Here is a 15,052-nt window from a genome sequence, read left to right on the forward strand (position 1 = left end):
TTCAAGTTACAAATGGTTGCTCAAACTCCTGCTACTGCTGCACCTGCCTCCAACTACTATTTGGGGCCCCTGGATCAGATATCCTCAATATGAGGATTACGAGAATATGTTGCCTCCCCAGTTTAGGGACAACGCCCCTTCTCAGCTCCGAAGCAGTTATGGAACGAAAACGACGCCCATTTTCCCTAGGCAACATAATTCTCCTAAAAGAAAAGGGGGGAATGAGAGGGTAACAGGCAGGAAGGCCAGGGGTCTCCAAATGGAGGAAATAGCCTGCAAGTGTCAGACATTTTTATTTCTCTTAAGCGGCAGGAGGAAACAAAGTAGCGATATTTTTTCCTTCTCTATACAAATTTAAAAGGAGGTTTCTCTTAAAATTCCTGTTGTCATAATGATACCTGGTTTCACCTGAAGTTAACCAATGCCTTTTTCTTATAGAAATGTTTATCTTAAGCTATGCTAATGTACTATGCATTTACCCCAAACTCTGTCTTCAAGTGGGTTCCGCCTTTTGGCTCAGAACCTACTGGATAAACCAGTATGTTATACTCCGATATTGTTCCTCTAATCTATGTAGATAACACTATTTGTATGGTGCTCTGCCCTTCTTCAAGATTCAAGTTAATCCTTTTATGGCCCAAGATGAACCATTTGGAGCCAAGATTATCTCAAAATACATCCTATGGGTGAGGGGCCTGGTGCCATTCTAAGTTTTGAGACATTCCTTTCTTTCAGACTGCTGATGACTATATAACATCCAGCTAAAGACTAGCAGGGGGGTACTCTTTCTGCCCCCTTCTGATGCCTATGTCAGAAGCTTTCTCTATCTCCTTTATACTTTAATAAAACTTTGTTACACACACACACACACACACACAAAGAAAAGAAAAACATCTTTAAAAATAGGCTACTTCTGGAAATGATAAGAGTAAACACTTAAAAAAATAAAACAAACAGGTTTCCAGTAATTATAAGCCTGCTTTTTTCTCTATGATGGGAATTGCTTCAAATAACTATCATACCTAACCAGCCCTAACCTAACTTATTGAACTGGATTGTTTTTGATAATCCTGTCAAGGAACCCTATGCAGTCTAACCCACATCCAGTTCATTTATTGGAACACACAACAGCATCCCTAACTTAGTTCAGAAATGTTAAAATGATCACACAAAAATAGTTTACTGAAGATGGATAGCAAAATGAAAACCCAATTCTTGCAGGAACAATGTTTTATAATTTCACCATTTATTAAGCAAGGGGGAAAGAATATAGAATCTACCCTAGGCCAGTCTTTCTTAAAGTTGAGTGACCATCAGAACCACCTGAAGTGTTCATTTAAACACAGAACACTGATTCCCACTTCCCCAGAGTTGAATAGATCAGGTGTGGTCTTGAGAGCTTACTCTTCCTATAAATGATCAGATTTAGCTTTTGTTTGCTGCTATGAGGACCACAAAATGAGCGAGGCCAAACCAGCTTGTCAATATAGGTGGATTGTAGGAAAAATAAAGAAATTTAAATCTGTGGCCAAAAGAAAAAAATTCAAAAGAAAATAAATCATTTTCTAATGCTACGGAAGTTTAAAGATGACAAACAGGTTACCTTGGTCAGCATAGAACGTGCCAGTAAAAAGGACTGAGTATATCAAGCGTCCATTAGGGTGAAAAGGCGGTTCCCACCTCACGCGGGCTTTTCGGGATCCTTCTGTTTTGACAAACACATTTACTGTTCCTTCAGGAGGAGCTTCCAGAGTTCGATTTTCCACCTGTGAGTATAAAAAGATTTATTTTTGTTTGCAAATAAAATAAGTGCATGCTTCACTTTGAGCATATTTCTTCAAAGAATCTCTTTTGGCTGTGAAGTAAACTGTTTTGACAGTCGCATCTTGTATGAATACCTCATTTTGTCAGCAGGATCAAAGCATACCTCATGTTTTCTTCCTCCTGCTGTTAAAGCTTAGAATTTGAGCTCCTGACCAAGGCAGTTTGTGATTTCCAGAATATGTGGATCAGCTCACACTGTGATCATGCCTATGGCTGTGCATATCCACAGACTATTTCTAGGGTGGCTTAAAAACAATTTTTTTTGTGATTGCAAAAGAGAAGAAATGCATAAGGTCTGTTTTCATAAGCTCCTGACTGGAGTAATAGACTGCTGGGCTTTGTCAAAGGCCACATCAAGCATCTTCACAGACACACACACACCCTCACTTCTCTGAGCTGTGTTACTACCAGGTATGTGCAAATGGCACCATGCCAGACATCAAGGGATAAATGTACCTGAGTGAATCTATCCCTAAAGTATAATCACAAAAGCTGAAATTTCATTAATATAATGGTAATGAATGTATATGAGAAGAACAAAAAGTGAATTATTTGAAGAGAAGGATTCAAACATAATCCTTTACTGCACAGGGGCCAGAAAGATTTTAATAGCAAAATAAGAAAAATAACTAAGAGAACAGAGGAAGATGAAATGGGAAAGAAACTAGAAAGGGGTTTAGGGTATTTTACCATCATTTAATAATTGGCTTAAATTTGTTAATGAATCACCATGAGCTCATAAGCATCCCTCATGAACATCTGGCCTTTTCAGACATATTGAATATGTTGATACTTTTGACCTTATTCTTAAAATACAGGCTCATGCCTCACAAGAAGGTGATCAAACATGAAATCCTTAGGCAGGCAAATATTCTCAATTATGTAGCCTTCATTTGTTAGGGTGAATATACTTTCCCAATTATGAAAACAAATGTGGAAAAGACAGAGTGTTAATTTTTAATAAGTATGAGGTCATGACATGTTTTATTTTCATCTGAGAAAGGCTATGGGGTTCTTGAGATCTATAACTCCTACTCATTTTTTTAGTCTAATAGCTATGTATGAACAATGATAAAGAAACTTGACTGGAAAAATATCAACTCATCATTTTAATATTTCATAACAAAGCAATTGGTTTCATAATGTCTATGTATATAGTTCAAATTATTGCATAGAAAGTGATTTTAAAGTGTTCCAGATAAAATAAAACTCAAACAGTTGAAGAATTAAGTACAAATCCAGATAATTACGTTATTATTCTCAAATATCTAGTTAATTCAAAATAAAAATATAGTTTTAAAATCTCCTTATGTATATGGATAAATATTTCAGTACTCCCCTCTATATTAAATTTGGCAGTTGGACTCTCCTGCTCTGAATTTTTTTTTAAATTTACACTTTGTTTATCAACCTTGCCTTAAAAAATGTTAAGAAAGGGCATTCTGAAGGTTAAGTTGGTTTTCACCTGAAAACTTCCCCTGACACAGAAAAAAAAATTGAAAACTGTGCAAGGAAAACATTGTAACAAAAATTTTATCCTTAATAAAACTCTTACCATGTATCAGAAATCTGTATATGTATCACATGTGTGTTGGGTGTGTTTATCTGTGTAACGTGCCATCACCAAGAAACTAAGGCAGCTTTATAACCATATTACACAGCTGTGACCGATAGTTTCACACTTCATCCCTAAGAAGGTCCTTGGAGAACTGAATCCAATGAGTGTTCCAAGGCAAATACAGCCATGAAATTCCCCATCTCAGACTCTACCAGTGTTACCCAACAGTGGACAAGAGAAAAAAAAATAGCAAAGTGATCTTCCTACGGATAAATTCATTGCATTTTATTGTAGAAACACAAAATGTTCTGAGTTTCTTTCTAATTGCAATTCAGTGATATAAGTGAAAAAAAGAAAAGCATTTAAAAAGTTCTTCCCTGTTGTATTTTCTGTTAATTTTTTGTTATTTTACATATTTATGAAACCTCAGTTACTGGATTTAATTTGACAATGCATATTAGCATCTTAAAATTTTAATCAAAGGCATTGTAAATTGCTTTTTACACTGGAATTTCTTTAAAAGCCAAGTACATTGTATAAATGAACAAGAACTGAACAAACTACACAGAAATATTTTTTTTCCCCCAGATGGCACAGAATAATTTCTTCTAAATAACAAATAGCAGGGAATAAACTTGTTTAGGCACAAAATATATAGAGCTGGCTCAGTGGTAAAGAATCCACCTGCAATGCAGAAGACACAGAAGACAGGGGTTCCATCACTGCATTGCGAAGATCACCATGTATATATCCATGGTACCCCACTCCAGGATTCCTGCCTGGGAAATCCCATGGATAGAGGAGCCTGGTGGGCTATAGGGTCACAAAGAGTTGAACACGGCTGAAGTGACTGAGCATGTAATACTACATTAAGACGGTAAGGATATGTAATTTATGAATTTTATTTTTAAAATATTCTATTTTATCAAATTCATCATATTTTTAAACTGTATTTTGTTTATTACATGAGCAACCTTGAAAATTTTGAGGGTGAACCAGACTACATTTAACACTATTAAGCATATTTGTCATAGGAAACACTGAATGGTATCTCCCTATGTGCATGAAAAACAATGATATTAAGTATGTAAAAGATGTAAAAAACAGTCCTCTGTTTCTAAAAACCAAGAGTTATTATTAAGAAACATTGTTAGGTGAACAAACATTTGACTCTTCAGAAAACTTAATGTTTGATTTCTGCCAATAAAAGATTTAAAAATAAAAATCTTAACTTTTTTGTTTCAATGAAACATTTGTTACAACATTGGCCTTTAGATAAAGAATACCTTTAAGTGATAAGTATACAATACGTATATATGATAACATATGTATATATATAATTAATGATTATAGGAATTTGCAAACACCCTCCAGTATTCTTGCCTGGAAAACTCTAGGGACAGAGAAACCCAGTGGGCTACAGGCCATGGGCTTGCAAAGAGTTGGGCATAATTGAGCACAAACATGATGATATATATGATATTCAACAAAATTTAGCCATATTATTTGTGTATATGTATCTATATATATGTGTGTGTGTGCATATAAAACTTGGCTACCTGATGCGAAGAACTGATTCACTGGAAAAGACCCTGATGCTGCATAAGATTGAAGGCAGGAGGAGAAGACGATGACAGAGGATGAGATGGTTCGATGGCATCACTGACTCGATGGACATGAGTTTGAGCAAGCTCTGGGAGTTGGTGATGGACAGGGAAGCCTGGTGTGCTACAGTCCACGGGGCCACAAAGAGTTGGACACAACTGAGCAATTGACCTGAACGGAATATGTGTGTGTGTGTATATATATATAATTTAATGATAGGAAAGTCTGGCTTTTAAGATTGATTCCTAGATTTCTTAAATCATAACACATTGAAAAAAACCATTGACAAGAATTGACTCTGTAATATCTTTTATGATTGTGATAGATATCCAGGGCTATCTAAAGTACTCAAATATGGGATCTCTTATGGGCATAATATATATTATAATTGATAAAAAAAATTAGAAATCAATTGAACATCATGGGTTTTAACTTCTTGGCAGCACCGAGTTGACTTGTTCTAAATAAAGACATTGCTATTCCATCTCAGTGACTAGAGATGGATCATTGACTTGGGAAAAGTGTTTGCATACTGAGCACAGGATAAAGAAGAGGACCAAGGGGAGAAAATAACTCTGTGCTTTAAGCTAAGACTGAGTCTACAATGCATGAGGCTTTGGAAGCAGGGTTTTACAATCCAATTCCGTTTCCCCCTTTCTATCGGGGTTTTATGCCTTTGATTCCTTCAGGTCAACATCACCTACTATCTGCACAAGACAGATTGATAACCGTGTCCCCCTTGTTTACAGTGACCAGAACACCAGGAAACAGCCTGGGACCCAATTTACTAGCTGGGACCACAACTTGTAGTTTATTTTTTTGAAAAAGCCTCACTTTTAAGCTCATGGGAAATGTTCTTTCGTTTCTTTTTCTTTTTTTGAATGGAGAAGAAAGGCTGGCCTATTGCCATTCCTGCTTTTAAGAGTAAGTAACCATCAGAAGGGTCTAGGCTATGAAATACTTAATGGCAATAAAGACTACAGCTCAGCTCCACTGATAGATGATGTTAGCAGCTTGGAAAGCCACCAATCTCTGAAGCAAAATGGGAGGTGTGATCAAAACTAAGGAAGCAAAAATTTAAATGGTAGAGCTGTTTTTCAAGGGTAATATTTATACAATACACTCTTCAGTGGAGACACAGTATATTAAAATGATAGGCCATTAGCAAATATAGCCAAAAAATATCGAAAATGAATATTTCCCTTAAAAGAATCTAAGTCTAATTGATCAAGAAATATGCACAAGAGTAAAATGTGATGTTTTGAGACTGAAGAATGTCAAGCTGGTTAATGAGAACTACATACAATTAATTGGGTTTTGGAAATTATACCAATAATAAAAAGCACAATTTTATCAATCTTTTAACTACTATTGAAATATAGATAGATAAAGATTTCTGAAATGTGGATATCAAAAGCTAATATTAATGACATTTTAAATACTATTCTTATGAATATATCACACTAATGAAATTAAAATGTATTATTCTAATAGATGAGGCAAACTCAATCTTTTAATTGATTAACATACTTGTTGGGGAGCAGTGTTGCCATACTGTGACAGTTAGGGCCTTTCAATTATTTTCACTTTTTAATCAGACACTTACTTATTACTAGGAAGAAAAGCATCCTCTTTAAATATGTCACTATATTAGGCAAGCCTGCCTGGTCAACCTACCTTTTGAAATTTCAATAAAATGTAGATTTTGTCCTTCCCTAGACCTATGTGCAATCTTAAAATTTATGTTGAATATAAAATCCTACTAACTCTTAAATGAAATTTTATAAAAAGAACATCTCCTCTCCTACTTGAAAGGCTAGCTGTGGAGAGTCGCCTATTCATTGTCATCTGACATTTAGTGCATACCCGGGATGTAAATTGCCACACTCACCAGTGGGCCCAGAGCACAACCTCTGGCCGTGCAGGCTTGGACCCTGAAGGAATGCAAGCTCCAAGGAGCGAATCCAGAAGCATGACAACTGAGTTCTGAGGAGCTGTGAATTAATATACCATCGAGATACAGCCCATAACTTGTGATAACACCTGGGAAGGCAATAATAATTGTCTTTTAGTATGATAGACAACAGCAAAGAAGGTCTCAAAATAAACATGCACTTCTTGATGCAATTTCTAATTGCATGGAATCACAGTCTCTCCCTTAGTCTAAACTCTATCTACTTCCAAAGGATAAAACAGGCTTTAAACTCTTGAATCTCAAATTGTTAAGCTAATTAGTATACAGGTACAAATAAAAACTGAGTCCCAGTATAGGAAGCTTCCTATTGCATCATGTTAACTGCTGTCACTGGTGTTCCATATCAGAAATGAATAAAGTAAGTACATTTACAATTTGCATTGTTTTCTAAAATGATATCCTGATAGATGTGCTTTAGAAGTCCAGTGACCCTGTTTGGTAAAGCATTATGTGTGACTCAGGATGTACCAGGCACTGTTCCAAGTGCATTCTCTTTTTTAATTCTCTCTTCACAGTACTACTATAATAAGTGCAGTATTATCATCACTATTTCATAGATGAGCCAAGTCAGGTACAGATAACTTAGGTAACTTGCTCAAGGTCACAGAGCTGGCAAATATGAGAATCAGGATTTGAATCTGGCTCCAGAGCCCATGCTCTCAATTACAACACTGAATCACCTAAATGTAAAGCCCATGCAACTTTCACAGATCCATTCATGAGACACTCACGTACAGGGCAGAGAAGCTATGATCTGCGAGATTTAATGATCAACTCAAATTTGTTTTAGAAGTTACGTGTACTTTCATGAAATCAACTAACAGAGATTTGAGAGACTGCAGGGCTAATGAATATAATCATTTGATTTCTTCCATTCCAATGTGCATCGGGTGGGATGGTGCACCTTCTTTAAAAGGAGGTTAGGGATCTCTGCTCCCTGGAAATATCCCCACTCATTAAACATCATATGTTAAGAAACAGAACTTTGCTTACATGCTAAATTAGAATGTCTTTCAAAGGTAAATTAATTTCACAGTGGCCTCCTGAGTGTGCCCTTGAAGAATTATCTTAACCGTTCCTCTATCAGTCTTCCTTGAAGACAGATGTTAGGTTCTTCTCCACTAGCAGACAGCACATCTCCATCGTAGTGCTTAGCCACTTCTCACATTATTAGTATTATTATTCCTTATGTAATTGCCTGACATCTCCAATGGGCCATAGGCTCCCCAAGGTAATCTTGACTTCCTCACCTGTATGTTTTTAGAGCTTAGCACTGTGCCTAAAACATGGTTTATGCTAAGCTGCTTCAGTCGTGTCTGACTCTATGCAACTCCACGGACTGTAGCCCGCCAGGCTCCTCTGTCCATGGGATTTCCTGGGCAAAAATACTGGAGTGGGTTCCTGTGCCCTGCTCCAGGAGATCTTCCCTACCCAGGGATCAAATCTGTGTCTCCAGCATCTCCTGCATTGCAAGGCAGGTTCTTTACCACTAGCACCATCTGGGAAGTAGGCACTTGGAAAATATTGAGTAAATGAATAAATTAACTTATATGCAGCATAGCAATAATACCAGCATCCAAACAGAATGAAAATTTAACACTATATGGAGAAAAGGATACCTAGATACCTGAAATATTTAGAAAAAAAAACTCGCTAGAAGGTTGATATTATAGGACAGCTCAAAACAGCATTTTGAGAAGGAATGAGTTTTGCAACAGAAGACTAGCAAAATCAAATGTCATCAAGAGAGTCCTTGAGAGCTGTCTTCCTGGAGAACTGACTCTCAGTCTTATGAACAACAGATCTGGTCTTCTGAATGTCTTAAAAGTAGATCAAGCCCTCATTCATCATTGTATCAGGGACAGCATCACTCAGGCAATCATAACACCAGAAAACATCATAAGCGTCCAACTCTCCTGGGTGGGAGTTGCTCATTTCTAGAAACTTCACAATTCTGGCAGCACCATCATCTGTGAACTTATGAAATGTTGTGCCTGTTGTCACAATATCCCTTACAATGTTGCTTTTGATTAAGAAATCAGTTTATAACAAAAGAAAGGGGAAGTGAATTAATACTATGGAAGTGACCCATCTTATAACTCATTAACCCATAAGCTGGGAAATTGCAGAAATGGCCTTTGGAAATGTACATTACAGCCCAAGCTGAAGTCACCCTGTGGATCTGGAATCCCTGTAGGATGCTGTAACTGCTTTGAACTAGGGACCAGTATTTGATGCTGGTTTTTCTATAGTGAGAAAATGTGAGAATCTTTCTTAAGATCATTTCTTAAATCATTTTTTAAAATGCCATGTAAGTATTTTTGAACTTATAAAACACTTTATTATTTAAAATGTACTGAACACTTACGTTGAGTCAGACAAAAGGTTGTATGCTTTATGTGAATTATTTCTGTTAACTTTTTCATCAGCATGTTTCCTTCCAATATTATAGTTAACATGCTCTTCAAACTATTTGTGCTTTCTCTACTCACAAAAAGGAATGCTAATATCATGGGGCACCAAGGTACCAGTAAATTAGAAACAAGAATATTATCTGGCAACTTGGGATCTTTGTGCAACCGTAACAACATGCAAAGAAAAAGTTACTATGAGGGAGGAGGAATTAGCTTCCTTCCACATGCTGACATCCTGGACTTTCTCAAGGGCACCGCTTTGTCTGACAGATCCGATCATGTGACTATTGGAAGTCTAAAGCAATTTAAGCCACAACCACTAAGGACATAGAGCTTTTAATAACAAACATTTGGTTGCCTCTCTGAGTCAAAAATCCCAAGCAGATAGGCTAGGGGCTGACAGCAAATGGAAGAAATTGTAAATATCAACCATGGCCTTCACTAGTTATAAAAACAAGCATTGAAGATGTTATTTTTTATTTCTTGCTTATTATATAGAGATTTATATATAATAACTAATTTTCCCTCCTCCTCTTCTCTGTTGATTTATATAAAGAAAGTTGGTTTACAGTTTAGGTTTTAAGTATCTAGAATATCCAGGTGGGATGTATCTAAACTGAAAGGGGAGTTAATACTACCCAGACCTGACTATAGGGACAGAGGGTAAGAGCATATTCATTTGTTCAACACTTAGTAGCACCATTTGGGGTAGAAGCCTGAAGTGATTATCATCAGTAGTGGAAGGTAGAAGAGTAGGCATGGAGACTGAACAGCTTAACTGGTAATTCACCCAAGTCATCTGATGACACCTGACACGTCCACACTTCTAGACCCCGGTCTGCACACTGAGCCCAAGAGCCAACACACTCCATTTTTAGCTCTCTTGCTGATTGACTTTCTAGAAAGTTTCACCAAGAGGAGGCACTGCTAGGAGGGTAGAAGCAGGAAGAAAGAAAACATCCAGCTTGTTTTTGAGAAAATTTCATGTACCACTCTGGCTCCACAAAATAGTGCGACCATCAGCATCTGTTCTCCTTATTTGAACATGACATCTAATGTCATTTAATACTTGACACACAAAAGAACAAGTGAATTAAAATTAAGACATGAGAGATACATAGTGAAAAACCAACTAGTACATGGAAAATTTAAAAAAAGAAAGACATAAAAATCACGCTAATAATAATGTCTCTGTGTATGCTAAGTTGCTTCAGGCGTGTCTGACTCTGTGCGACCCTATAGACTGCAGCCTACCAGGCTCCTCTGTCCATGGATTTTCCAGGCAGGAATACTGCAATGGGTTGCCATGCCCTCCTCCAGGCAATCTTCCTGACCCAGGGAGTGAACCTGTGTCTCTTATGTTTCCTGCATTGATAGATGGGTTCTTTACTACTAGCACCACTTGGGAAGCCCAATAATAAAAAAGACAAGAAATTATTATGTGCTGGGCACTCTGATATGCAATCATTCTATGCAATGGGCACCCAGTGCACAAATCACTTATGCTATTGCACTTATGTGCAAATCACATGTTGCAGAAGCTCTTAAAGAAATTTTAAGACCCCTGGAATGCTATCTACTTGATCTGCTTTTCAACACTGAAATAGAAAGTACCTAAATCAATATTTCCTTTTTCTTACATAATTGGGGAACAGAGAATTTCTTTTCTGCTGGGATTATGTGCATAATATCTCATTTGTCTGACATATTGGGAAATGAGATATTTTATAGGAGTTAATTTTCATTATAACTAAATCTCATCCATGAAGTGCAAATTTTAAAATCTTAACCATTTTTGAAGGAATTCTTTCCAGCAAGCACTACACACTTTCCTGTCTTTTCACAGAGGCAATAATGAATATAAGAGAATCATTTTGTGAGGATTCAAACTGTGCATTATGGACATCAGAGACTATATTCCCTAATTCAGTGATACCCTCCAGGACTGAGTAGGTGGAGGACACTTGGCCAGCTTTTCCTGTTAACATCACTTACTGGCTACATTTCATTCATGCCTGTGTCTCCATTTTGAGTTCTCCATTCTCCCTCAGTGACAGCCTCTCAAATGTAACTTCTTTGTTTTGTCTACCTGACTCTAGCAAGTCAACTGCTAGCAAGATCTGCTCAGAAACTAGATAACCACGACATTTGGAACTATGGGTAAAGAAATAATAGACAGTCACTGAGACAAGGGTTCAGAGTCAGATGAGCACAATGCAAATGAACTGAGAATGAAATTAAGTGAGGTTTGTGACAGTTAACTGCTCACATTTTTACTATCCTGTATGCACCTGACTTTCAGGATAAATTAGACTGAAGTCCAGACTCAATGGACGTGAGCTCTCTCTTATTATAAAAACATTGTACACTGAAAACAATGCAGTCTGCCTTTTAAATCATTCTGGATGCTCTCCTTCATCCACCACACCAACTCCATCCTCAGTCCTGGAGATCTTACATTCCAAATTCATCCTTTCCCATCTCCATATCCATGGCTATCTAGTCCGCTCTGCCACCATCTCATAATAGAATAGTGTGTGTGTGTGTGTGTGTGTGTGTGTGTGTGTGTGAAGTCACGTCAGTCGTGTCCAACTCTCTGTGACCCCATGTACTGTATCCACAGGCTCCTCTGTCCATGTTGATTCTCTGGGCAAGAATACTGGAGTGGGTTGCCATTTCCTACTCCAGGGGATCGTCTCAACCCAGGGATGGAACCCATGTCTCTTAACGTCTCCTGTTTTGATGCATTATTTATGCTTCCACAGAATTCATTCTTCATAACACAGAAGGGCAGTTTGCAAAACACACATCTGATCATACCACATGCAGTCAGTGATCAAGCAGGCCTTTGCTGAGTACTAACTAGCAAGATGAGTTCCCTGTCCCAGAAAGTTGGGATCAACATGTTGTGAGGACAAAACAGTGGTGCTGACCTCTCTGGGTTTTCTGCCTTTTGGTCTAGGTCTTACCAGTTACCATCAGATCTCAAGGTAGGACCAAAGTGGGATACTATTGTGTTTTAGAGCTGGAATTCCGATATATCCTCCATCAAAAGAGCCTAAAACAAGACATTTTGTCTGCTTCTAAGACCATTTATTATGAAATATTGAGTCAAGGACACAAAGTTAAATTTCTTGGTAAATTTGTAGATGATAAGAAATATCATTTGAAAAAAATCCTATTGTTTATCAAAATAGGCAAGCAGATTTCATAACTTGTTTTTATTAGCAAATGTTTTGATGCAAATAGAATTAGGTATGATATGAAACATTGTACAATTCAGTTACCAAAATATACACTAATAAGCAATAATTCTAAAATATCTCTTAACACAACAATTTTTATTGACCTCAGATTCCCAATGTGAGTTACAAAAATGAGTGAATATAATCTACTGGACTTTTAAAATGAAGTCTAAGAAGACACTTTCCTTCTTTGACTACAGCACACGACACATATGAATAACTAAGTGGTTTAAAACTCAACATTCAGAAAACTAAGATCATGGCATCTGGTTCCATCACTTCACGGCAAATAGATGGGGAAACAATGGAAACAGTAAGAGGCTTTATTTTGGGGGGGTTCCAAAGTCACTGCAGATGGTGACTGCAGCCATGAAATTAAAAGACGCTTACTCCTTGGAAGAAAAGCTATGACCAACCTAGACAGCATATTAAAAAGCAGAGACATTGCTTTGCCAATAAATGTTCATCTAGTCAAAGCTTTGGTTTTTTTCCAGTAGTCATGTATGGATGTGAGAGTTGAACTATAAAGAAAGCTGAGTGCCAAAGAACTGATGCTTTTGAACTGTGGTGTTGAGAAGACTCCTGAAAGTCCCTTATACAGCAAGGAGATTCAACCAGTCTATTCTAAAGGAAATCAGTCCTGAATATTCATTGGAAAGACTGATGCTAAAGCTGAAACTCCAATACTTTGGCCACCTGATGCAAAGAACTGACTTATTTGAAAAGACCCTGATGCTGGGAAAGATTGAAGGTGGGAGGAGAAGGGGACGACAGAGGATGAGATGGTTGGACAGCATCACCAACTCAATGGACATGAGTTTGAGTGAGCTCCAGGAGTTGGTGATGGACAGGGAAGCCTGGCATGCTGCAGTCTGTGGGGTCACAAAGAGTGGACATGACTGAGCAACTGAACTGAACTGAGTATTTTTGAAATTATAAAATACTTTATTATTTTAAAAAATGTACTGAACACTTACTTTGAGTCAGACAGTAAGTAGGCTGTATGGTTTATTTATTTCTGTTAAAACCGACATCACCAAGAAATTAGAACAATTTAGAACATAGCAGTTTCCTTGTTATGAAGATGAGAGAATACAGTCTTAGAGGAACTAAGCTGTTTCCCAAAGTCATACAAGGAGAAATTAACGGGTAGAGCCTGGCAATCTCATCACACCACTGCACTACTCTTGTTATCCATTTCCAGCCTAATTTTCTCTTCTAAAATATGTGGGAAATCCACTCAAATTAAGAACTGATGAACACACTCTAGCCCTAAAAGCAATTAGGTTGAGCTCAATAAAAAATTACCATATGTTTATTGAAAGTCAGTTACCTGAAAGGTACTTTTCTTGGTACTTTGAGAGACAGAAAGAAATAGTATCTACCTTTATGGAAGTAAGACAACGGTTAAAAACACAGGTCTAACTAAATAACAATCTAAGAGATGAGTAATAAGTGCCACAAAACCTTTACACCCAACAAAGGGTATAACCAGTCAAGTACAGATGCTTCTAGCAGGGAACAATCACCCTGGCTAAAGTGAGTCCTAAAAGCTTTTCAGAGCAGTCAAGTCTTCCATGCAAGGAAGCTGTGTCTTCCATAGTTTCTTCCATAAGAAAGAAAAGGCAATGACTTAGAAAGATGTTCCTGGTGGAGAAACGATATTTACCAATGTGTAGAAACAAATAAGTGCAAGGTATAGTTAAGATATCCTGAATAGACCAGTATTTTGTTACTTTTTGTTGTTGCAGTTGGTTCAAGTTTAATAGAAATAAGCCTTCAAAGGGAAGTTAGGACCTTGAATGCCATTCAAGGAATTGGGATTTTATGATTCAAAGGAGAACCATCAACATTTTCACATTTTCATGTACTAACCAGAGGCATAATGAAAGTCTTCCTTAGAAAAATTAACCTAGAATGACATATATAATAGACTGGCATAAGGAAGACCATGGAAATAGGGAGAAGTGAGATAGCTGAAAATACTAAAAAGAAAAAATAATAATTTTTAAATACACATCTTCCTGAATGGATCTTAAGTAGTTGTAACCTAGGCCGGGCTGTGGGAACGCCACATTCCATCTTTAGCCCATGGCATATTCTAAGAGTAATATCTTTAACACTTTTATATACAGCCGACTTTGAAATTGAACAGCATGGATTTGAACTGTGTGGGTTCACTTACACATGGACTTTTTAAAAAGATAAATACTGCTGCTGCTGCTAAGTCACCCCAGTCATGTCTGACTCTGTGCGACCCCATAGACAGCAGCCCACCAGGCTCCCCCATCCCTGGGTTTCTCCAGGCAAGAACACTGGAGTGGGTTGCCATTTCCTCCTCCAATGCGTGAAAGTGAAAAGTGAAGGTGAAGTCTCTCAGTCGTGTCCGACCCTTAGCGACCCCATGGACCGCAGCCCACCAGGCTCCTCT

The 15,052-nt window shown here is 37.4% G+C and overlaps 1 protein-coding gene across 1 annotated transcript in view; it reads right to left on the bottom strand.

Moving 5' to 3' along the window:
* Positions 1-15,052, bottom strand: part of USH2A (usherin) — a 930,744-nt gene that overhangs the window by 393,720 nt on the left and 521,972 nt on the right. The window contains exons 35-36 of the mRNA XM_052653949.1: positions 6,879-7,030; positions 1,604-1,766 (exon numbers count right to left, since the gene is read on the bottom strand). Coding sequence (XP_052509909.1) covers positions 1,604-1,766; positions 6,879-7,030 — 315 coding nt within the window. The remainder of the gene's footprint in view (positions 1-1,603; positions 1,767-6,878; positions 7,031-15,052) is intronic.

The sequence above is a fragment of the Budorcas taxicolor genome, chromosome 16 (genome assembly GCF_023091745.1).
Source record: "Budorcas taxicolor isolate Tak-1 chromosome 16, Takin1.1, whole genome shotgun sequence".
Taxonomy (NCBI): Eukaryota; Metazoa; Chordata; class Mammalia; order Artiodactyla; family Bovidae; genus Budorcas; species Budorcas taxicolor.